This window comes from Pyrus communis, chromosome 5 (assembly GCF_041283825.1).
Source record: "Pyrus communis isolate YQ-2024b chromosome 5, ASM4128382v1, whole genome shotgun sequence".
NCBI classification, from domain to species: Eukaryota; Viridiplantae; Streptophyta; class Magnoliopsida; order Rosales; family Rosaceae; genus Pyrus; species Pyrus communis.
In genome coordinates this window covers 928,649-953,889 of record NC_142569.1, presented here as the reverse complement: position 1 = coordinate 953,889, position 25,241 = coordinate 928,649, and the positions used below count along the sequence as shown (strand labels likewise).

Sequence of the window (25,241 nt, the reverse complement as noted above, 5' to 3'; positions counted from 1 at the left end):
AAATGGAAAACTTAATAAAACCAGAATAGTTTATATTAATATTACATCGGCAGGAAAAAAAAAAAGAAAAAAGAAAAAAAAAGATAGATATAAATCACCAAATGGGAAAACTTAATAAAACAAAAACAAGAATGCGGTGAAGGTGGATCGAACACCTGACCTTCAGATCTTCAGTCTGACGCTCTCCCAACTGAGCTATCCCCGCAGATATTTTTGATCAGAGTTTAAGTACTATTAACTGCACATCACTCAATCAAATTGTAATTGTAAACTTTGGTGTCCTTCCCATATAAACGACATCTGTATTTGCGTCGCTTGACATTCCCCGTGTAGGAGTCCAGCACTAAACAGAGGGAATCTATATAAATCATAGAACCAGAACAAATACAATGCTCTCCAAAGTTCCATGATTTATTCTCCGGTGGTTTCATTTGACTTAACATCTAAAAGAGATGCCAGTTAAACACCCTTGAGGCTTCAACAGTGTAAGCTTGACCAGCTATTTGCCAACGCTTATCCGCTTTCCTCCTGACAATTTCAATATGCATGGGAACTTGAACTTTCATAGGGGCCTTGGTTCCTCAATTTCAGTTTCATCTTTGCCATGGCAGAAGGAAATATTTATTTCTTCACCCTTTCCTCTTACTCTTTATATCTTATAAGATTGTAACACAGAAAATGGTTACAGGAATATCATTTTCTAGATCATGGTTGAAGAACACCAAATTCTACATGGTTGAAGGCCTCAAGTTGAAGCATTACATAGGAATGTGAAAAGTGTCCATAATGTTAATTATGGTGTAATCGTGTAGACGTGAGTTAAGTCAGTTGATTAGAATAATGCATTCGTTCTTTAACACTCAAATTTGATTTTTCTCACTCCTCAATTAAAATAGTTTAGTACAATGCTACAGACCATTATGGTGTAATCGTGTAAACGTGAGTTAAGTCAGTTGATTAGAATAATGCATTCATTCTTTAACACTCAAATTTGATTTTTCTCACTCGTCAATTAAAATAGTTTAGTACAATGCTGTAGACAAGAAAAAGTAATAACAGTAAAGCACATCCGTGGAAACGAGCGGGCAATATTTTTATCTCAAATGTATTTAGTTTGTTAACAATATCACAAACAAAATTTCTTCAAAGTTTCAATCTCTCCACTTCCACATCGGTATAAATTTTTGAATGTGACAGCTACACCGCCAAGCGTACTATCAATCCGCTCAATTTATAACATGAATATGTAGATCAATGTCATGGTGTCACCTCACCAAAAATTCAACTCTGTGACAGGTAGGGCTCACTCCAAATTCAAGTGTCCATGATTGGCGCATCAAGAACTCAACATTCACATGCACCACTTCATCTCACGCACTGGACCGAAAACCTTACTGACAGCTCACAAGAAGCCATATTCTACTGTTCTCTACTTGCTTACAAAAACAGAGCTAAAAAGCTCTGGTCACAGAAGCACTGCCACAGAAGCACTATCCACAGAAGCACCACATTGGTTAACATAGAAAGAGATTGACAAAGATTCACAGTTAGATTTGGTGAAGAGAGAGAAATCCATTTGCTTTCCTCACCATTTCCACTTCGAACACTCTCTCTATCTCTCTCTCTCTCTCCAGATCTACATTATAAATTAAAACACGTTCTTTCAACAAGTTTTGGTTTTACAGAGACAAATGAGAGACTGCAAGCTTCTTTCTTTTGCCATTTTTTTGGTTCTTTTTCTTGTTAATGGCGTTATTGGTGAAGACCCGTATAGATTTTTCACTTGGAAAGTGACTTATGGCGACATTTACCCTCTTGGTGTTAAGCAACGGGTACATATTCTGCTTTTTCCAACAGTTCTTTTACTAAATGAGGCAGAAAAGCCACTATCTTTATTAAGTGCTTTTTTAATAGAAAAGTGCTTCTGCAGGGGATCTTGATCAATGGGCAATTTCCAGGGCCTCAGATCGATGCTGTTACAAACGATAACTTGGTCATTAGCGTCTTCAACTACCTGAGGGAACCATTCCTCATTTCTTGGTAAATATACTCTGTTTCTGTTATCTTATCTCTTTAATTTCTGTTTGTTTCCTGAGAAAACTCGTGTTTGAAAAAGCAGGTAATTCCAAAATGCTTATTTTCATTTTGTTTCCCTCCACTTTCTCATTTACCAAACAGAATGCCAAGAAAACGTTTTTATGTCAAAACTCAGAAAGCTTTTTGCCCAGATCTATGGCTTCAAACTTTCTTAACAGACTATTCTTCCCACTAATTATTTCCTAATGACTAATATCTCCTTGCATACATGCAAATAAGTAGAAATCACGCGTCCATTCAAGCATGTGAAGATGGGGTCATTTTAGCAAGTTCAGCAATAAAAGAGTTTTTGTACAGATAAAAAAAAAAAAAACTGTTAAAAATAATTAAATTAAGTACCATTTTGTCGGTTTGCTTTTGTTTAAGTTATGGCACAGAAATTCATTGAGGATCTGACTTTGTTTAGGAACGAGGATATCCTCTTTGTGAGGATTTTGAGAATTCTCAATTTGTATTTGTTCATCATACATCGTGCGATCAAAAATTATTTTAAATATTTTATTTAAAATTAAACACAAACAGTACTTGACGAAGTACGATGAATGAACACGATTTAAAGATGTCTGAGATCTTCACAAAGAAGATTGGGAGAGGATCCTCATTCTTTGTTTAGAATGCTGTTTAATGTCTAAATCTCGGTATCAAATGAAATCACGTCTTAGTCTCTCAACAGTCTAAGATGTGAATTAAGCCCATTAGTCATATTAGTATTATTTTAGGGAATTATTATCAGCATTCTAAAATTTTCATTTTACACTCTAAATTTTTTATAATTAGAAGAAAAATACACTTGTGATAAGTGTAGAATAAGATTTTTATAATACTAATAATAATTTCCTTATTTTATTGTAAATTAAAGTAATTTAAAATAAAATATATGTAATATTCGTTAATAGTTGATTGCATGTTGACTACACAACTGCATGAAATTAATTTAAATGTTCAGTTTGAGACAACTGGCCTCGTGTGGTGAAGTATGGTCCTTCACATGCTTTAGGTTAGATCTATCCCTTTCGAGGACCACACCTATTTTTAAAAGTGTATATCCTTTCCAATGTTCCTTTCTTACGCTCGAGTTTGATTTTTTTTTCTGTAAATGTTCTTATGCTCGAGTTTAGTTAAGTAAATTAGAGTAGTTTATAGTAACAACCTTGTAAAGAATAATGTATGGTACTAGAATACGATTATATGGTATAATTCCTTGCCATGCTATGATATGAGTGAAAACAAAATGATACCCGTCAATATTACTCATATAATATTATAATGGGCGATTGATTATAAGACGTGGTCGTGTTTCAGTACCACACTAAAAACTAGCAGAACTTTTTTGGATGGTAAACTCTCTTTGAACTTATAAATGTCAAAATTCTATCTATGATCAAGTGATGCATTTAAATTGTAACCGTTGAAGTGCCGCAGTTTAGTTTCAATCTAGCTCTTGTGTCCTGTGATTCTTCTGTAGGGATGGCATACAGCAGAGAAGGAACTCATGGCAGGACGGAGTTTTGGGAACAAACTGTCCAATCCCGCCGGGGAGGAGGTTTACTTACAATATCCAAGTCAAGGATCAGATTGGTAGCTTTTTCTACTTTCCCTCCCTCCAGTTCCACAAAGCCGCCGGAGGTTTTGGTGGCATCAGAATCCGGAGCCGTCCTAAGATTCCCGTTCCTTTCCCTAATCCTGCCGGAGACTTCACCGTGCTGGCCGGGGACTGGTTCAAGACTAATCATTATGTAATTAACCTACTAAACTTTATATTTTTATCACATAAAATGTTGAGATTCAGACTTTGAATGTTCTGTTTTGGAAATGTTAGTTACTGAGACGAGGCTACTTGGATAGAGGTCGAGCTCTTCCCAACCCTGACGGGCTTCTCATCAACGGTCGTGGATGGAACGGATATACATTCACCGTTGATCAAGGTATCCTCGAATGAACTTCTCTTCTTCATTAACGCTAATTAGGATAGTTGAACAAGACAGTAATGTAACCACGTCTTTGTGCTTACGAATGAAGGCATTGTTTGAACAATTTGCTTTGCAGGCAAGACATATAGGTTTAGGATATCAAACGTGGGGCTTACGACATCCATTAACTTCAGAATTCAAGGACACAAAATGAAACTTGTTGAGGTGGAAGGATCTCATACACTGCAGAACATGTATGACTCCCTTGACATCCATCTCGGACAGTCCTTATCCGTCTTGGTCACAGCTAATCAGCCTGTCCAGGACTACTACGTCGTTGTGTCTTCACGCTTCACCCGCCGGGTACTCACCACAACAGCCGTTCTTCACTATAGCAATTCGCGTAAGGGAGTGTCGGGTCCTATCCCTTGGGGTCCTACCACACAGATTGCTTGGTCTGTAAGCCAAGCGAGATCTATAAGGTACATATGGATTCTTACTAAATTGTATTTTTCAAGCTAATCATGCATTTTCATGTGTTTTAACTTTCCTCCTCATGATAGTGATTAGTTTGGGATACCGACAAATATTTGTATTGTTACGGATTTTCATTGGATAAGAGAAGCAGTATACACTTTCTAACATTGATCGTTTTCGTGCTCCTTCGATTCAACAGATGGAATTTGACAGCGAGCGGGCCAAGGCCTAATCCGCAAGGCTCCTACCACTACGGATTGATCAAGCCAGCTAGGACAATCATGCTTGGAAACTCTGCTCCTTGGATCAACGGCAAGCAGAGATATGCTGTCAACAGTGTCTCATATGTTCAACCGGACACTCCTTTAAAACTTGCTGACTACTTCAACATTCAGGGAGTTTTCAGTGTCGGAAGCATTCCGACCAACCCCACAGGCGGAAGCGGCTACCTCCAGACTTCAGTCATGCACGCTAACTTCCGAGAATACGTCGAGATTGTGTTCCAAAATTGGGAAGACACAGTGCAGTCATGGCACATTGATGGCTATTCATTCTTTGTCATGGGGTGAGATCATGCATATAGCTTGAATTTTCTTCAATTTGTTTATTTTCATGACCAGGCTTGAATTATTTGTTGGGGCTTTAATCATTTAACTAATTTTGAGAATGGTGGGAGAATCTGCAGGATGGAAGGAGGACAATGGACACCTGCAAGTAGAGCTCGTTACAATTTCAGAGACACAGTTGCACGTTCCACAACTCAGGTATGAGAAATATTGGAAATTGCATGATACGTGAATATCGTCACTTGGTGTTGCAAGTTCACGTTATAATTTGGGTGCACAACAGAGTTTTTATTGTGATTTCGGATGCAGGTGTATCCTAGGGCATGGACGGCAATCTACATAGCATTGGACAGTGTGGGAATGTGGAACGTCAGGTCTCAAAATTGGGGGAGGCAGTACTTGGGGCAGCAGTTCTATCTGAGAGTGTATTCTCCTGCACATTCATGGAGAGATGAATACCCAATTCCAAGAAATGCCCTTCTTTGTGGAAGGGCGAGAGGCCGTCACACTAGGCCTCTTTGAAAATCTGAATATAATTTATCAAAAACTGGTCGCCTTTTGATCACGAGAGGGTGACATAGTTTTAAGTTAATTTAGGCGAGGACTAAGCATATTCTTGCGAGTTGTAACAATACATTTCACTAGGAGCTCCTCTTGAGCTTTCCAGAATTTTCTTTTCGTTCCATAATTAGCATTACTGGGTGGGTTATTTATTTCAATAACCTAGAGTAATAAAGCTATATTTAATAAAAGGGCCTGACCTGACCCCAAGTTAACAAGGTTATCTACTTTGCGAGAATAATAAAGTTATTTATAACAAAAAGGCGAAACTAAGCCAACAAAGCTCTCTACTTTGCGAGAGTCGGAGATGGGACGTCTCGTAAAGGTATATATTATATGCATCCTAAATTGAGATTTAATATAAGGGCTCATGCAGATATGGATGTACTGGCTGAACTGGATGTGCTCTTTATGCATTGACATTCGAATCCCTGTCCACACAATTTAAGATTATAAAGATATCGTTTATATAAAAAAATAAAGTAAAGGCTATAACTGCTGTGCCATGTTTGTAGTTCTTCAAAAGGGTACTTTTAGTTATTGTTTCCTCTAAGCAAAAGAAGAGGGAGAGAAATGATAGTATTGAGGGATACACACAAACAAACAAAAAATTGATTTTCAAATAGCTAAAAACGCAGAATTTATATTTGGTTTACAGAGAATTTAAGCAATGCCCTACAAACTTAGGGTTTTATTTCGGGTCTTTTATGAGCTTTTAATTTGACCTTGAACCCTCCTAGTGTTAGAGAGTGTTAATTTGTCTTTACATTCTAGTTTTTCCTATCATGCAGAGTTCTATTTTTATCCTAATTTCATTTAAGGAAATTAACAGAATTTGTATAGACTAGACAATCAGTAATGCATTTTAAAAAGTTATGCGAACTCATAACCAAATTCAAAGAAGACGGAGCAAATAGAATGAATATCTTAAACCAGATATTGTAATTGAAGTTAATACTAATGTATTTCCCGGTACATTTGCAATGTAAATGTACCAAAAATGTTATCTGATAGAGATATTTGGTTTTGTGGTATATTTGGGATTTTTTGTACATTTGGTTTTTTGATACATTTAGAATCTAAACGTACCAGAAGGGTTATCTAACAATGGGCACATTTGCTTTTATCGTACATTTGGTACATTTGAAATCTAAACGTACTAAATGAGTTACATAACAATGGGTACATTTGGTTTTATGGTACATTTAAATTTTTTGGTACATTTGGTTTCTCGGTACGTATATTTGAAATCTAAACGTACCAAAAGTCGATACTTTTATTCTCAAATGTACCATAAGTTTTAAGTATATTTTTTTTATATATATTTATACGTGAACTTTAATAAGTTAATGTAATTTTCTTAGGAAAAAAAAATATGTAATGAAGACTTTTTATTGAGACGTTTTTAATAGAAAGAGTGTCACATCCCGGCCCGGGTGGGACCACTTCCCGGGCCTGACTCCACCGTAGCATGATATTGTCCGCTTTGGACCCCAACCACGCCCTCACGATTTTGTTTTTGGGAACTCACGAGCAACTTCCTAGTGGGTCACCCATCATGGGATTGCTCTAGCCCCCTTCTCGCTTAACTTCGGAGTTCCTACGAAACCCGAAATCAGTGAGCTCCCAAAAGGCCTCGTGCTAGGTAGGGATGAGAATATACATATAAGTATCACTCCCCTGGGCGATGTGGGATGTCACAATCCACCCCCCTTAGGGGCTCGACGTCCTCGTCGGCACACCACGGCCAGGGTTAGGCTATGATACCAAATTGTCACATCCCGGCCCGGGCGGGACCACTTCTGGGGCCTGACTCCACCGTAGCACGATATTGTCCACTTTGGGCCCCGACCATGCCCTCACGGTTTTGTTTTTGGGAACTCACGAGCAACTTCCCGAAGTCAGTGAGCTCTCAAAATGCCTCGTGCTAGGTAAGGATGAGAATATACATATAAGGATCACTCCCCTGGGCAATGTGGGATGTCACAATCCACCCCCCTTAGGGGCCCGACGTCCTCGTCGGCACACCACGGCCAGGGTTAGGCTCTGATACCAAATTGTCACATCCCGGCCCGGGCAGGACCACTTCCCTGGCCCGACTCCACTACCGTAGCATGATATTGTCCGCTTTGGGCTTACCACGCCCTCACGGTTTTGTTTTTGGGAACTCACGAGCAACTTCCCAGTGGGTCACCCATCATGGGATTGCTCTAGCCCCCTTCTCGCTTAACTTCGGAGTTCCTACGAAACTTGAAGTCAGTGAGCTCCCAAAAGGCCTCGTGCTAGGTAGGGATGAGAATATACATATAAGGATCACTCCCCTGGGCGATGTGGGATGTCACAAAGAGAACTTTTTTTTAACACTGATAATGAGGAAATGAGGAATTAGTTAATTATTTTTTTATTTTATTTTTTAAAAAATGACATTTAATACATAGAAGGGGATTGACGAAATTAAATTCCTATATTATAGGCAATTAGTTGCTAATCTACCTTATGCCTCCATATAAATGCATTTAAATTAATGACATGGAAATTAAATAAATAGAAAGTTATTGAGTTGGCAATTTGTTAAAGCATCTTAATCAAATATTTAAAAGGAATGAATGTTTAATCTAAAAACTATAGAAAAATTGCAAGACATTCTAATTTCCTAAAAAATAAAAGGATAACCGAAGACTGGCATGTGATTGGGCGGTAAACCTTAAACCCAAAGCCCTAAATGCAGCAGTACCAACACACACATTTTTATTTATACATTTACCCAAAAAAACATCTTTATTTATTATTGTTAAAGGAAAAAAAAAAAAGGAAAAAGAAGAAGAAGAAACAACAAAAAACAACAATAAAACATTGTCCTACTACATGGAGTCGGTTGTATGAATTCTAAAACATCAATGTGCTCGATTTTGCACTAAGTCTTTTGTTAGGTCCAAGTACTTCATGTACTTTCTTAAAGTTTATTTCCAAGTCTTCGTAGGTCTTCTCCTACCCAAACTTTGGCTTGAGCCTCCGTCTCATAATCGCATTTTCTAACTAGCATCTGTAGATCTTTGTTTCATATGTCCAAACCATCGTATTGATATCTTCAATTGCGGTCACTCCTACATTACCTCGGATATCCTCGTTTTTAATCTTGTCCTTTCTCGTGTGCACACAGATCCAACGAAGCATTCTCATCTCTGTTACATTCATTTTTTTCAGTGTTATTTCTTGACTACCCAATCAGTGACGTAAACCATTGCTGACTTTATTGTCGTCCTTGAGCTTTAATGGCATTAAAAGGTCACACAACACACACCCAATATACTCTTTTATTTCGTCCATCTAGCTTCAGTGACATTGGACGATATCCTATAAAAAGAAGAAGAAAAATGACTTTGATTGCTTACGATGTCACACAACACTTATCGTCCATGCCAATGCATGCCACTGCCACAGAAACACTCTGATGACAGAGAGAGAGGGAATATTCTTCCAAATTTGAAACCGCCTCTCTCTCTTTTGGATGCTGTTACTGAACGAGTGTGTCCATGGAGGCCACGTTCCATCCATGTCATGAATTTTAGTTCAGCCATTTTGTCTGTGTCCAAACAAATAAATTCAAATTTAATGAATTAAAGATTTTTTTTTAAAATAATTCCATCCAAATTCCACAACCCTCACTGCACTCTGCATGCAATCCAGATGTGCTTACATATAACCTCCATTAAATGACGTTTTCATCCCCAGCGTGTCCCCCAGCTAGCAATGCCCGAGTACCCGACATGCGAAGCATGTCTACGTTTCAATATTATTTTCCCCCATCACTTTCCCCTCAAGCTTATTGTTCATTTTGTGTTCATCTATTTCTATGCCGTGCTTTTTGGGATTTGTGTGTGTGAATTGAGAGACTTTGAGTCATCCATTGATTAATTAGTTGAAAAAAAAACTATGTGATTTGTGAAGGAGTGAAAGTCATTTTCGGCTGGAATTAAGGAGAGGGGACTTGACTCAAAGAATAATTTGGTGTAGGAACGCCAACCATGTCATTGGTATGATATATTTTATAAATTATTCTTTTTTTATACAACTTCATGTCAGTCTTATTCCGTTATAACAGTTACTTTAACCAGTCAGTCTTATCAAAATTTTCTCTCACTTTATTCAACTTCACATTAATCTTGCTCGATACATAAGAATTACCCCTAATCGGACAACAACATCAAAATTTTCTCTAACTTGACTGTGAGGAGTGAGGACTGAGTAGAGGTTTGAAAATTTTGGGTGGTTTTGTTTTCGTATGTTTCCTTTGAAGATGCAATTGCTTATGTCACCCATTTTTTAATTTTTTAATTTTTAATTTTTTTTATGTCAAATATGTGTCACCCATCAGATTCATACGTAGAAGTTATAACGTACGTCTGCCATTCCTTTGTTTTCTTGTCAAACCCTATTTATTTCTCTTGTTATAACGGACGTTTGCTTAGCTGATTCCCAGACCATATTGTGCATATATTTTTATATATGTTTTTTTTTGGTCGAACAAATTTATATTATATATTGACTTGACTCAACTTTTTAATCATTCCTGTTGTTAGATATTGCTGGGCTGGGCACAGCTCCAGAAACCTAGCTTTCCTTTTCTTTTTTTTTACAAAGTTAAAAAGTACAGAAAAGACCCAGAGATTGTGTTAACTAGGTAGTTGATTAGTCAAGAAAAAAATTATATTACCAAGAACTTTAAGATTGAATTATAGTATGTATAATTTTTCACATTTCACCTTTCATTTTCACCCAATCATGAAGTCACCTTGAAACATAAAATCACAACCTGCGCTAGACTACAAAGTCTGAAATTCTCTGTGGAGTATTTTTTTTTTCCTTTTTCCAATTGAAACTCCAAGGACAAAAAACAAAATGAAGTGTCTCCTTGAGCCAGAGAAAAGCTGCCACTAGAAGACACATATCAGCAACAGAGTCCAACTGATCATCTTTGTATTCATATATATTCTCTCAGACCCCATCTCGTATATATCTAGCTCTCTCTCTCTCTCTCTCTAACATGAAAGATCAGGCAATGAAGAGGGTTGAAGGAGATGATCACCATCACCAGAGATCCTCATCTCTTAAGAGGTCTCCCTCTTCTTCTGTTGACAATGGTGATCAGAAACCCTACACGTCATCATTTGATGATGGTGATGGTGCTGGTGTCACTCCTATGAGAAGCATAGCTCTAGGGAAGCAGCTAGTAGTCCACGGCTATCCCCACCATTTTCCGGCCGCGCCCAGTCATCGTCAGATGAGCGGCAGCCTGTTGAAATCATCCTCGTCATCATCGGTTCCGGTGAGACCTTATGTTCGGTCCAATATGCCTCGGCTTCGTTGGACGCCTGATCTTCACCGCTGTTTTGTTCATGCAGTTGAAAGGCTTGGAGGAGATCAAAGTAACTTTAGCTTTTCTCCCAGCACAGACGCGCGCGCGCGCACACACACGCACACACACACACACATAGCAAATTGTTAAAAAAAAATTTATGGTTGTGTTCAATTAATTACAGGAGCCACTCCAAAGATGGTTTTACCGATCATGAATGTGAAAGGCCTCACTATATCGCACGTTAAAAGCCATCTTCAGGTAATCTGCGATCTAGCTAGATAACTACATCTTTTCTTTCTTTTTTTGGTTCAAGAGATGGCTAGATCTCGTTAATCGTAGAAAAAGCTCTCCTTGTTAATTTGGTGTTTTCTACTTATTTATTTTGAAGAGGAAATTTCCAATTAATTAATTGGGTAGAATAGGGTTTTTTTGTCTTTTTGTTTTTGGTATAAAAGAATGATAATAGATTATGCGAGTTGAATCATACAAAATATTTAGTCATTGGTCTACCATAGTAGTTTGTTTTACTCTCTAAATCCATACAAACGGTCAGAAAGAACCAAGACCCGAAGAATTAGTCATCAACTACAAAGTAGGTTACTTCTTTCCAACTCAAAGCGAAAACGATTAGAAAGAGCTAACTTTCCGATAGAACGACCCCATCCCCTATCTCTATAATTTCATTAAACAATAAAAAGCTATGATAAATAAATACGAGCATGAGACGAAGCCAAAACCCGCAAAAAAAAAATCAATACATCAATGAAAAAGAAAAACTGGACAAAGATTCCTCGAACCAAAGTCCAAGACCGCAAAGCAAAATGCTAATACCTCCTGCCCTCATAGAAAAAAAAAGCTCAGTATCAACTAACCTATAACAGGAAGTTGAGATAGATTATTAAGATAAGGAGCAGCAACACAAGGAGAACAAAAGTCTCACCAAAATTACCTGGATGATCAACTCTATAATTAGCTAAGTAATCCGCCATTTGATCCCTTCTCCATAATTATGAGAAAATCGGATTCGCATACAAAATAAAAGCACCTTACAATTATGCCATTGAACACAGAATGACCAAGGCACATCATCAACTCTCGAGTCGAAAGAAAATGAACTATAAGAGAAGAATCACATTCAATCCATAAAATTTACCGACCCTTGTCCCAAGCAAAAGAGACAGCTTGAATATCGGCATGCAACTCAGCCTCCCAGGATGATGCTAACCTAAGCGAACTCGCAAAACAACCAAGAGCAAGTCCTTTGTGATCTCCAAAAATACCAGCCAAGCCAGGAGCTCCTAGTTGCACCATTTATATACACCTTAACCCAGGAAGAGGAAGGAGGACTCAAGGAAGGAGGACTCCATACTAACTCAACCGTACGAGGAGCCTTAGTAGGACGACCATGCACAACAATTGACCGAAGAATACATAGTACATCAACAGAGTTCTTCATGGAAACATTATTGATAGAAGTAACCTCAATTAATTGGAGCTTGATTGCTCGTATAAGAGAGGAGGCTGATTGTAGTTCACCCCTAAAACGTAAATAAATACGAGCCCAAATTAAATAAACACCAGCACCAATCATGCCCCACCAGCTGAATACCAAAGCCACAAACCAAAGGGTACCCAAAAAAATTATCAATGTCTTGATGAAAGCATATGACATGCAAAACCAGATACTAAGCAAGCAGACCAAACTTTGACAAGAAATAGAGCACTCAAAGAAAAGATGAGAGGCAGTTTCATAGCAAGCACCTTAATTACATTGGAATTTCTTTTTTTATTCTTTCTAACGTTGAGGTTTGTGACCGTGGACAGATGTACAGGAGTATGAAGCATGAGCAAGGCATACAAGGTACACACGTACATACATGCATGCCCTCTCTCCTCTTCACTCGACTAATTTTCATCATTATTTTGGTCATTAAATTTATTGCACAATATATGATCAATATATATATATATATATATTCCTTTCATCATGTATTATATATGTATAACAACAAAAAAGTATTGTTGTACTAGATGTGAATATATATAGTTGATTTGCTCAAAATTCCTCTTGATTTGTAATTCTTAGGAATAATGTATTTGTACGATTTTTCTATGATATTTGGTTCCTTCGAGATTATTCTCAAAATTGAAGAAGACCTAATTGATTTGCAACACGAGTTTATTGGTTTTTCTTTCTCCTTCTCTCCTTTTCATTTAAAAATTGTGTAATCATGAATGTTTTTATCATTCTTTAAGCTCCAGCTAATAATTGAATTGAAATTTTGTGCAGCAGCGGCTATGGCAGCAAAGAAGAATGGTGTTTTGCTGGTCTCTGAGCACTCTAACAACTCAACCTACTTAAAACCAATCAATATTGCTCAACCTGTTTGTCACCAAAAGAACGATGGGGTGATAAAAATGTACAATTATGGACCCTGCCAAAGCAATGAAACTTGTTACATTGAAGACCTTGCTACCAAGAACACCAGCCCTCTGGCCAAATGGTAATTGTAAATTAATTAATTCTTTTTATCTCCTAATTGACATTATTAATTAGTTATGTGAGATTTACATTCATGATATTTACAGGAAGGATGAGACGAAGCCATTAGTACCCTATCAAGTATCAACTAAAAGATACGAGCAGAAACCAAATTCTTTCATCATATTCAATGATCTACTCAAAAGATGCAGTGATAATATTGGACAAGTACTCTCTCTCTCTCTCTCTCCCTCTCTCCTATGACATTCTGGCTCTGAACAGTCCTTTAATATTCCATTCCATGTGTATGAATTTTCAGGAGAGCAATCATAAACATTGGGAAGATTTACGCGGTACAGAAAGTGAATATGATGCAAGAATGTTTCTATCACTCAACTCGTCATCACCAAAAGCGTCCCGTGAGCTGTTGAGGCTCAGCAAAGCCTCTGGAAATTCAGATGCTAATGATGTCTCTCTTGAGCTCACTCTTAACACTTAAAATCATCATGTACATTTTTATGCAGACAATGTGCGAAACTTGAAAGGAAAAAAAAAACGACTCTAGACTTAATTTGTACCTCTTTTCAATATTCTCCTCGAATATATGCTTCATGTGCAATTAGATTAATGACCGGATACCTTAAATTGACATTATCACTAACATTTACCTCTACAAAATGGAGTGAGTAAAAGGCCTCTGAGTGGCTAATAACCCACTTAGTCACTTGTATGCTTTTTATGCACCTCATTTGGTACAACCAATATCAGTAGTTGTCAGTTTTTCTTGTAGTGTGTAGTGATTAACAAAATAGCTCCAAGTGCAAATAACGTGACTTATAATATTTCATTACAAATTAACGTCACAAAACATGCATGTCGATGGTGTGATTTTACATTTGACTTTCAAACCACGAGGGATACAAATTTAGTAACCTCTCTCAACTACATAGAGGTAACAGAGGTTAGAAATGAAAAAAAAAAAAAAAACATCATTTTGATGCAAACACACCAACAATACGTGGGGGCGGTTGTATTTGTTGGTAAACCGAAAATATAGGTTACTCACGTACATGAAGAGGATCTCCCTAATTTCAACCTTCATCTTCTCTAGTCTTGTTCTTCAACCTATAAATTCAGTCTCCCAACCTGAAGGGAAATGTCCCAAATCGAATACACACAAATCTTTAGCTTGTTACTTCTCTCCTAGGAATAGCTTGAAATCATGGCTGCTGCGAAGGTTTTGATCATGTTGGTGCTTGTGGGTGCTCTAGCTACACTCAGTAGCACCACGGAGGCTAGGAGGGACGTTGCAATGAGCAAAAAGGGTAGCGTCGGCAGTGCATTTAAATTTGATGATGAAAAGACTTATGCATTTTTCCATCACAAGTTTCCTGGTTATGGATATCCATATGGTAAGAGATTTGGTTTTGGAGGTGGGTTCGGAAGTGGAGTAGGCTATGGTAGTGGTACCGGAGCTGCATCTGGTGCTGAATCCGGAGCTGCAACTGGAGCTGCGGATGGAGCTGCAGCTGGGGCGGGGGCGGGGGCGGTTGAAGGGCAAGGAGCTGGTGGTGGATCGACTTGAGCACTATATATGCATGCAGCTAGCTGAATCAATTAATTAATACTAGTTGCTTAATTTGTGCTCATCATATATGGTTGGTGTACTAGATATGGAATAATCAATTTAAGTTACCAAATTTGAATTTTCTCTATCTTTAATTAATTATCCCTGTTTTGTTCTTAATTTTTTATTTTGCTATGGCAATATTTAGATGGATCTTGAGTAGAAATGTTGGGGACATTGGGCCAGGGCAATCTATGAGCCCAGTAAGCCTCATGCTTTTGTGCTCTATGTAAGATTGGAATGGTCCAAATCTTGTATGGACAGTAATATGCACACTTTTTTTTTTTTTTTCCCATCTTTTCTACACTTTTTTTCCCTTATTTATCATCATTTGTTCTTTTTTTATTCGTTAAATCTAGTGGTTAAAAAAATAAAATATGCATTAATTAAAAAAGTGTGAATAAATCATTTTCTTATTGCAAAGAGATTATTTTTTTTGCTAGAGTATAACAATAATTTTATTTAAATACACAAAACTGACACACTTGTTGACACTCTAATATAGGTGGACCATGTTATTATTGTATACGAGGCTCACTTGTATTAGAAAGTTAAAATGTCCCATGAGGTTTTATTATTGTCCGTCCTTCATCTGAATCATCCCCATCCTTCATGTCTACGATTTGTATAACTGTATGTTTTTGTGATTCTTATTAAATTGGTAGCACGACTAGCGTGTGACTCATTTATGTATTGGTGTGGAAATCACAATAGTACTACCTGGAAACAAAATTAGTTATCATCGAGCTTCAACTTCTCTTCAAAATGCATAATTAGTCTCAAACGACAAACAATCCCTTAGTTTGTCTTAATTGTGCAATTGTAGATTCTACGTAACCTAGAACCGAGTCACATATCTACAACATCATCAATTTAATGTTGAATCACACGGTTAACTAAAAAAAAGCATAAATTGATATGATTTTAAATCATAGTGCATTTAAAGAAAATTAAAACTTCGTGACTCATTTTGTAAAACCTCTTGAATAGAGGAGAAAACCCGAATCCAATCCGACCCACAAGTCCTTGTGTTGAAAGAGTGGAGTGAAGAAAGCGATATGATCATAGAATGGAGGGGATTGGGGTTATTTTGTCAAGTTGTGCCATCACCACTCACTGACTGGCGATGGGGTGCTCTATCGATTAGGAAGGGGAGAACCCTCCTCCACCCACTACATACCCACCAACCCTTTTCTTTTTTCCTTTTTCCTTCTTTTTTTAATTTATCTGTCTCTGCGACTGTCTCGTACTTGGACTCAGAAATATAAAAACGCCACCTTTGTTCTGAGTTTGCAGATGCTCATTTGGGCTCTCAGTCTCAGATTTGCTTGTTTTTGAAAGAACAGATAACAGAGAAGACAGCCCATCTCAGCATGTGAGTTTCTTATTCTTTTTCTCTCCTTGTTCTGTAATTGCATCTCGTTGGGTATGTTTTTCTGGGAATATTATTTTTAATGCATCTCTCTCTCTCTCTCTCTCTCTCTCTCTCTCTAGATTAGATGATGTGAGATTAGGAGATCTGTGTGGTTGGTTTGCTTTCTCTTTGATGGTTCTGATATTTGAGATCCCAATGGCTTAATATTCAATTTGTTTGATTGTTCTTGAAAGAGGTTCTGATTGATTTGTAGCATTCTTTCAGTGGTTTAAAACTTGTTATGTTGATTTGGTGGATTCTCATATGCAAAGTGTGAAAATTGTATTGTAAAGAGACCTGCTTGATGAATTCCTCTGTGTTTTTATACCATTTGGATGACTTTCGACGTCAAAGTTCAAAAATTTGGTGCTTAAGGGGAATGTCTCGATGCAACCACACTAACAAAACTGTATGAATTGCAATGCAATGCAACATTTTTGATCGATTTATCTCTCGTTGGTTTCTTCCTCACGGCAACTCATGACGCCCTACCGTGTATTGATTATTGTTGTTTTTGAGATATGGAGGTTTGGCTTGAATCGTTTGGTGCCCATTTAGAATATGCTTTGTTTGTAGGACAAGTTATAGAGGCGTGTCATTTCTAGTATAGCAGACCTATCTCGATTTTGTAACATGAACCTAAAAGTCAGTATGATTGATTATGTGTCTCAGATATTTCTGCTAAGATGAGAGGAGCGGGTTTGTGGCAACTTGGCCAGTCAATCACCCGGCGTATTGCTCAGGGTGATAAGAAGGCTGTAGCTCGTCGATACTTTGCCTCAGAAGCTGAACTCAAAAAGACAGTCCTCTATGACTTCCACATTGCAAATGGCGGAAAGATGGTGCCTTTCGCTGGATGGGGAATGCCTATTCAGTATAAGGACTCGATCATCGACTCCACTATAAACTGCAGGCAGAATGGTAGTCTGTTTGATGTCTCGCATATGTGTGGGCTTAGCCTTAAGGGGAAGGACTCCATTCCATTCCTTGAAAAGCTTGTCATTGCGGATGTTGCTTCGCTTGCCCCTGGAACGGGGACACTCACTGTCTTTACAAACGAGAAGGGAGGGGCAATTGATGACTCTGTGATTACCAAGGTTACCGATGACCACATATACCTGGTGGTGAATGCTGGATGTAGGGATAAAGATCTTGCTCACATTGAAGAGCATATGAAGGCATTCAAGGCTAAAGGCGGAGATGTCTCATGGCACATCCATGATGAGAGATCTCTTCTAGCTCTCCAGGTGAATCCTTTGATCAAATATTTACTCGTCTTTGTTGATTCATATTGTTATTGTACCGAATCTGCCATATACTCGTGTTTTTTAAATATTCACTTGCTCATTTGATAGAACTGGAGTGTATGATTGCGGTGTTGCATATTTGAAATTTGTCTTATTCAATTGCATTTGAGTTTGGAATCGTCTGATTCAATTGCTGCTTTTTTCCTCTTACAATAAAAAATCCAGTTTAAAAGAAATTTAAGCTAAGTACAGCAATTAGAAGGTAGGTTTTGTGGTTCAGTTGAAACTTATTTATGTTGATTTGACAAATAATTCGATTAGTTAAAACTGCTGCAGTTACGATAGTGAAGTAGGTTCACAATTGGACACAGTTTGATTTTGCTTCAATAGCTGATTAATGTTTCTCATAGTAACAATGCACTAAGAGTTTTCTGATTTTTCGAGCAGGGTCCTCTTGCTGCCCCAACTCTTCAACACTTGACAAAAGAGGATTTGAGCAAGTTATATTTTGGAGAGTTCCGAATTTTGGATATCAATGGTGCACACTGCTTTCTCACAAGGACTGGGTACGTTTCCCCCATCTCTTTTGTGGTCTTTTCCAAAGCGAGCAAATTACTTTCGACGGTGTGGGGATTATAGTTTTCCATCTGAGAATTCGGCTGATGACCCTTGGTTTATACCAATTTAAGGTTCTTTGCAAGTGCTCAGACTTTAGTTAGTCATTTCTCTTCCCCCACGTAATTACTAATAAAAGGATTGAAGATGACAAGTGAAGCAATTTTATTCTGTTATGTGCCTTTCTTTGGTGATATAAGAATTTGGCATTTCTACTGTCTTATTGAGTGAGCTGTGATTGACATTTGATTGTACTGTTCACTGAGAATTTTAGGTACACCGGTGAAGATGGATTTGAAATCTCGGTTCCTGATGAGAATGCAGTAGATCTTGCCAAAGCAATCTTGGAGAAATCCGAGGGGAAGGTGAGGCTGACAGGTCTGGGTGCTCGCGACAGTCTCCGACTGGAAGCTGGGTTGTGTTTATACGGCAATGATATGGAGCAACACACAACACCTGTGGAGGCTGGACTCACATGGGCTATAGGGAAGAGAAGAAGGGCAGAAGGCGGCTTTCTTGGTGCTGAGGTAATACTCAAGCAACTTGAGGAAGGTCCTAAAATCCGGCGTGCTGGTTTCATCTCTTCAGGCCCGCCTGCTAGAAGCCACAGCGAGATTCAAAACGAGAAAGGTGAAACCATTGGGGAAGTCACAAGTGGAGGATTTAGCCCCTGCCTGAAGAAAAACATAGCGATGGGGTACGTGAAGTCTGGATCACACAAGGCCGGAACCAAAGTTAAGATTATTGTCCGAGGAAAGGCCTACGATGGAGCTGTCACGAAAATGCCTTTCGTACCTACAAAATACTACAAGCCATCATAATTCAAGCGCGCGACATCATCATCGGGTTTCTAATCAGTTTCGCCTTCGATTTCTTGATAAAACTTGTTTCTGTCAATGCTACTTGCTTATGGATGATCTTTTACTGTTACTGTTTCTTACCGATGTAGATGATGTTTTACTGTTAGTTTCACAGCTAAACCAGAGTGTCAAAATATGAAACATGACTGCCCTTCGTACCTACAAAATACATTGACCACAATGTAGCTCACCAAGCATTCAAGGTAAGACAGAGCTTCAAAGTCAACATTTTAGGTGAATCTGAGCCGACTAATCTAGACCATTTCTGGGAAGTATGGTCATAAAAATACTCAACTAGGCTGCAAACAGCTTTATGTTGTTCAACTACTAAACTCAGAACTCCCTCTCTCAACAAGGACATAAAATTTTGTTTTCAATAATACTCATTAAGAACAAACCTCAGTTGTTTTAACGCTAAATAAAGCTTAATTCGACGAAAGAAACAAATTATAGTGTGCAAAATTTGAGTGCTAACACAAAATTTTTTATGTTACATCATCGTACAAAGAATCAAATGAATTGCTAGATTCTACAAGTAACTAAAAGAATCAAAGAATTTTTTCCTTTTGTTATGTTTGTACAAAATCTGATGAACTAATTAGAAAAGCTTGCAACCAAATTCCTCTATGGGTTCTCCGTTCGAACGACACAAAGCTGATTTCGATGCAAGTTCTCTGAGCTGCTCCAAGCTTCTTCCCAACCGCATTGCAACCTTCATTTCAAAAACCACCCCATTTTCTCTCTTCTCCCAGTCTTGTTCTCCAAGTGTTGCTTCAATTGAATCCTCCAACCTGTTGAAGAAGCCGGCGCAGTTCCTATACATCTCAAACACCATCCCTACTTGCCCGCCATGCTGAAAAGCATTCACTGCGCTAGCCAAAGAGCCTGCAGCCACTGCTGCAACCGCGGCAGTGGCTGATCCATGGCCTACAAAAGCGGATCCAACAGCCGCGATCCCAGTAAGCACAGGGCCCGAAACTGCCAAAATCTTGTTGGTCCTTAATGCCAAGCTTCCTAATCTCTCATAGTCTTCAATGTCCTTGTTCTTCACAACTTGAATAATTTCTCTCATTTCGCTTTCAAGTTCTTCACTCCATCCATTCACATTATTTCCCATCTGGGATTTCGGTTTCCTTGGATTTTGAGATTGAACAACATTTCTAGGCCACCAAACGGCCGGCTCAAATTTTTTGGGGAATTTTTCGAGCATGGCACCGAGCAACGGAAGTGGGTAAGCTTTGTCAAGAGCCAAAACCTTCTCCATTGTCTCCTTCACATCTTTCTCAGTAGGATCACGAAGAGCAAACACCGTCTCAATTTCGCTCTGGAGCTGCCTGAACAACCTCGTAGCATTGCGCTGCTCCTCGGCGAGCTGCGAAGGCTGGATCTTGTTCATGATAAGCAGCATTCCGGTAGCTGCGGAAAACAAAATAGCCGATGAAATGTTCAATGCCAAAACGGACGTTCCAGCAGCTGCATTAACTCCGGCCATTAGGGAAGCGGAGAGAGTGATCATGTTGATAGAGCTAAGTAAGAGTGCGTTCCAGTTATTGCGCTGCTCGCCGATGTTTGCGTGCATCTCCACTCTGTCCGCCACCGCCTCTAAGAGCGCGTAGAGCTGAGTTGTGGAAGCTTTAGGAGCTGCTGCTGCTGCTGCTGCTGCTGCAGAGTGATTGTTGCCATACAAATCGGTGTTTTCGTGTTTCAGAACTTGCTCCTTCAACTGGAGGCCTTCAAGGACGAGCTTCGTGGTTGGTTTCAGGTCAGCGAAGCGGACTCTTGGGAGCTTGCGGACATGAATGGCGGCATTTATGGTTCTGTTTGAGGAAGAACGACGTGAGGGAGAAGAGAAGACAGGAGATGAAGTTTGGAGGGAAGCCATTTGATTGGTTGGGGTGCTGTGTTTTGTTAAGAGTGTCGAGAGCAGAGGATCTCTGGTGGGTTTTCAGTTTGGAGTAGTAGGAGGAGAGGGGTTGGGAATGGAAGAAGAGGGTGGGATGTGGTGGGTATTTATATGCAGGAGAGCTGAAAACTGAAAAGGGAAGAAGAGGTCAGATTTGGAAATATTGACTGGACTTGGTTTATTGGCTGACCTGATGCTGCAGCGTGCTGCGTGACCCATTCCCTTATTTTTAATTTTCCTCTTCAATATTTGGTCCACTATTTTGCATTGCCTTCACTCGTTCTCTCTCTCTCGTCCCCATGCACACATGCATAGTATTAGCATGGGTAAGAATTCTTCGAAATTTAGCTCGTCAACGTTAGTATCCTATTTTGTTTAAAATTGTATTGGGAAAGAATTAAGTTTTTTTTTTACAATTTAGAGCGGGAATCAGAGAAGTACAATTGGAAAAAGGAAAAAAAGTGTATTTTCCTATCCCACGTAGAATAGGAAACTTAACAAGAAGTAGGCATGTAAACCACACCCTATACTTATAAATAGGCTGCGGCAAGGCTAGAAATAAGAGAGAGAAAAGCCTGAGACCGTCGAGAGAAGAGGCATTAGTGTAGGGTTTGCAAAAGTGATGTATGCTTTATTATTAATCAAAGAAGCCGTGATTTTGGTACTAAGAGAAATTACAGCTGAAAGTAAGCAAAAGTTCTGCTTAACCAATATAAATCTTGTGTATTTCAAGTTATTCTCTAATTTGCTAAGTTTAATCTATTGCCGGATACATCAAAGAACAAAATCAAGAGGAGAGTCAAAATTCTGACAAAAATTTCATACAACATACATTACACAACTGAAAACTTATATATAAACCTTGAGGTGGACACGACTAAAACAATACGATTAACACTGCTCAATCAACATGACCTTAGTAAAATGCTTAACTATCAAAATGCACCATCAAGTATTTCAAAAGTATGGCTTCATCTTCTCCTTTTGCAGCTGTATCACTTTTCCCCTCCAAACTTCACATTACCGTAGTTCATCAACTCCGTGTGTTAACTAATTAATTTTTTTTATTAATATGAGATACTAAATATATCATCAAAATGTCATTCATATTATTAATATCATGCCATATCGTGGAGCAAAAGTTATTCGTTACTTGACGAATTTTGCAAACTGGTGTTATGTGAGATACAAAATAATATTAGATAAAGTGATACGGTTGCAAAGACATATGGTAAAGAGATACGATCGTGATAGTTTAGCAGGCATTTTGATAATTAAATATTTAGTAAAATGACATACCGTTTCTCGTTTTTATAGTGTTTTGCATGTTGATTAATTAACACAAACATAAAATGAGTAAACCAAAACATTACCTGTGTTCACCATTAACGTATAGTGATTAGAGGATACGCTTACTTGCGTTGTACTCTATTTAACAACTTGGTTTAATAATCTAAAGTCCAACTTACAATTTTTCGACCTCTAAATTGAAGTGGTCTTTGACTCTTTCTGTCTCTATTCACCTGCATGGTATTTTTGTAGGGCCTACTCTACAATATGTTTTAACAAGTTGTACTGTCTATCTTTTAGAACATCATTCATAGATCATTATTGGAACAAAATAGACAAATTCAAAATTATTAAGACATTCATTTGTAGTGAGGAAAATTGAAGAACTAATTTCTATAAAAAAAATCCAAAACCCAACGGTCATGTGGTCACATGATTTCATATTTGAGTAATTTTTGGTAGACTTAATCTTTGAGCGAAAACTTAAAACATATACGGTTCAGATCTTTGTAATATATTTTTGGTACGAACTGGCATTTCATTGTAATATTTAACGGGGCTGCAAACAACTTTATTTTGTTCAACTACTAAACTCATAACTCCCTCTCTAAACAAGGACATAAAATTTTGTTTTCAATAAATACTAACTAAGCGCAAACCGCAGTTGTTTTACGCTAAACAAAGCTTAATTCAACGAAAGAAACAAATTTTAGTGTGCAAAATTTGAGTGCTAACACTAAATTTTTTATGTTACATCATCGTACAAAGAATCAAATGAATTGCTAGATTCTACAAGTAACTAAAAGAATCAAAGAATTTTTCCCTTTTGTTATGTTTGTACAAAATCTGATGAACTAATTAGAAAAGCTTGCAACCGAATTCGTCTATGGGTTCTCCGTTCGAACGATACAAAGCTGATTTCGATGCAAGTTCTCTGAGCTGCTCCGAGCTTCTTCCCAACTGCATTGCAACCTTCATTGCAAAAACCACCCCATTTTCTCTCTTCTCCCAGTCTTGTTCTCCAAGTGTTGCTTCAATTGAATCCTCCAACTTGTTGAAGAAGCCGGCGCAGTTCCTATACATCTCAAACACCATCCCTACTTGCACGCCATGCTGAAAAGCATTCACTGCGCTAGCCAAAGAGCCTGCAGCCACTGCTGCAACCGCGGCAGTGGCTGATCCATGGCCTACAAAAGCGGATCCAACAGCCGCGATGCCAGTAAGCACAGGGCCCGAAACTGCCAAAATCTTGTTGGTCTTTAATGCCAAGCTTCCTAATCTCTCATAGTCTTCAATGTCCTTGTTCTTCACAACTTGAATAATTTCTCTCATTTCGCTTTCAAGTTCTTCACTCCATCCATTCACATTATTTCCCATCTGGGATTTCGGTTTCCTTGGATTTTGAGATTGAACAACATTTCTAGGCCACCAAACGGCCGGCTCAAATTTTTTGGGGAATTTTTCGAGCATGGCACCGAGCAACGGAAGTGGGTAAGCTTTGTCAAGAGCCAAAACCTTCTCCATTGTCTCCTTCACATCTTTCTCAGTAGGATCACGAAGAGCAAACACCGTCTCAATTTCGCTCTGGAGCTGCCTGAACAACCTCGTAGCATTGCGCTGCTCCTCGGCGAGCTGCGAAGGCTGGATCTTGTTCATGATAAGCAGCATTCCGGTAGCTGCGGAAAACAAAATAGCCGATGAAATGTTCAATGCCAAAACGGACGTTCCAGCAGCTGCATTAACTCCGGCCATTAGGGAAGCGGAGAGAGTGATCATGTTGATAGAGCTAAGTAAGAGTGCGTTCCAGTTATTGCGCTGCTCGCCGATGTTTGCGTGCATCTCCACTCTGTCCGCCACCGCCTCTAAGAGCGCGTAGAGCTGAGTTGTGGAAGCTGTAGGAGCTGCTGCTGCTGTTGCTGCTGCTGCTGCAGAGTGATTGTTGCCATACAAATCGGTGTTTTCGTGTTTCAGAACTTGTTCCTTCAACTGGAGGCCTTCAAGGACGAGCTTCGTGGTTGGTTTCAGGTCAGCGAGGCGGACTCTTGGGAGCTTGCGGACATGAATGGCGGCATTTATGGTTCTGTTTGAGGAAGAACGACGTGAGGGAGAAGAGAAGACAGGAGATGAAGTTTGGAGGGAAGCCATTTGATTGGTTGGGATGCTGTGTTTTGTTAAGAGTGTTGAGAGCAGAGGATCTCAGGTGGGTTTTCAGTTTGGAGTAGTAGGAGGAGGAGAGGGGTTGGGAATGGAAGAAGAGGGTGGGATGTGGCGGGTATTTATATGCAGGAGAGCTGAAAACTGAAAAGGGAAGAAGGGGTCAGATTTGGAAATATTGACTGGACTTGGTTTATTGGCTGACCTGATGCTGCAGCGTGACCCATTCCCTTTTTTTAATTTTCCTCTTCAATATTTGGTCCACTATTTTGCATTGCCTTCACTCGTTCTCTCTCTCGTCTTCATGCACACATGTATAGTATTAGCATGGGTAAGAATTGTTCGAAAGTTAGCTCGTCGACTTTAGTATCCTATTTTGTTTAAAATTGTATTAGGAAAGAATTAAGTTTCTTTTTACAATTTAATTACAATTTGGAATGGGAATCCGAGAAGTACAATTGAAAAAAAAAAGAAAATGTATTTTTCTATTCCACATAGAATAGGAAACTTAACAAGAAGTAGACATGTAAACCACACCCCTGTACTTATAAATAGGGTGCTGCAAGGCTAAAAATAAGAGAGAGAAAAGCTCGAGACAGCCGAGAGAAGAGGGATTAGTGTAGGGTTTGCAAAAGTACTGTATGCCTTATTATTAATCAAAGAAGCCTTGATTCATGTA

At 38.6% G+C, this 25,241-nt stretch overlaps 3 protein-coding genes, 1 non-coding gene and 2 pseudogenes across 4 annotated transcripts; 3 read left to right on the top strand and 3 right to left on the bottom strand.

The window, feature by feature from the left end:
• Window positions 1-132: 132 nt before the first annotated feature.
• Window positions 133-205, bottom strand: TRNAF-GAA (transfer RNA phenylalanine (anticodon GAA)). Its single transcript has one exon. It is a non-coding gene; the product is annotated as a tRNA-Phe (tRNA).
• A 1,148-nt stretch (window positions 206-1,353) lies between these two features.
• Window positions 1,354-5,802, top strand: LOC137726477 (L-ascorbate oxidase homolog). Its single transcript, XM_068465414.2, has 8 exons — window positions 1,354-1,832; window positions 1,931-2,040; window positions 3,563-3,833; window positions 3,917-4,022; window positions 4,144-4,489; window positions 4,684-5,049; window positions 5,170-5,248; window positions 5,360-5,802. Exons 1-8 carry the CDS (start codon window positions 1,692-1,694, stop codon window positions 5,570-5,572), a joined length of 1,632 nt encoding a protein of 543 aa, XP_068321515.2. The 5' UTR covers window positions 1,354-1,691; the 3' UTR covers window positions 5,573-5,802.
• A 4,853-nt stretch (window positions 5,803-10,655) lies between these two features.
• On the top strand, window positions 10,656-13,951 carry LOC137727122 (uncharacterized). The gene is made up of 6 exons (XM_088693318.1): window positions 10,656-11,037; window positions 11,152-11,228; window positions 12,795-12,831; window positions 13,264-13,474; window positions 13,560-13,680; window positions 13,772-13,951. Exons 1-6 carry the CDS (start codon window positions 10,656-10,658, stop codon window positions 13,949-13,951), a joined length of 1,008 nt encoding a protein of 335 aa, XP_088549444.1.
• A 659-nt stretch (window positions 13,952-14,610) lies between these two features.
• LOC137725192 (aminomethyltransferase, mitochondrial) lies at window positions 14,611-19,335 on the top strand. The gene is made up of 4 exons (XM_068463792.2): window positions 14,611-16,454; window positions 17,166-17,740; window positions 18,188-18,306; window positions 18,630-19,335. The coding sequence occupies exons 2-4, from the start codon at window positions 17,180-17,182 to the stop codon at window positions 19,174-19,176; spliced, it is 1,227 nt and encodes a 408-aa protein (XP_068319893.1). The 5' UTR covers window positions 14,611-16,454; window positions 17,166-17,179; the 3' UTR covers window positions 19,177-19,335.
• A 365-nt stretch (window positions 19,336-19,700) lies between these two features.
• Window positions 19,701-21,179, bottom strand: LOC137722529 (putative F-box protein At4g22030 pseudogene; annotated as a pseudogene).
• A 1,967-nt stretch (window positions 21,180-23,146) lies between these two features.
• On the bottom strand, window positions 23,147-24,613 carry LOC137722520 (putative F-box protein At4g22030 pseudogene; annotated as a pseudogene).
• Between the last annotated feature and the right edge of the window lie 628 nt (window positions 24,614-25,241).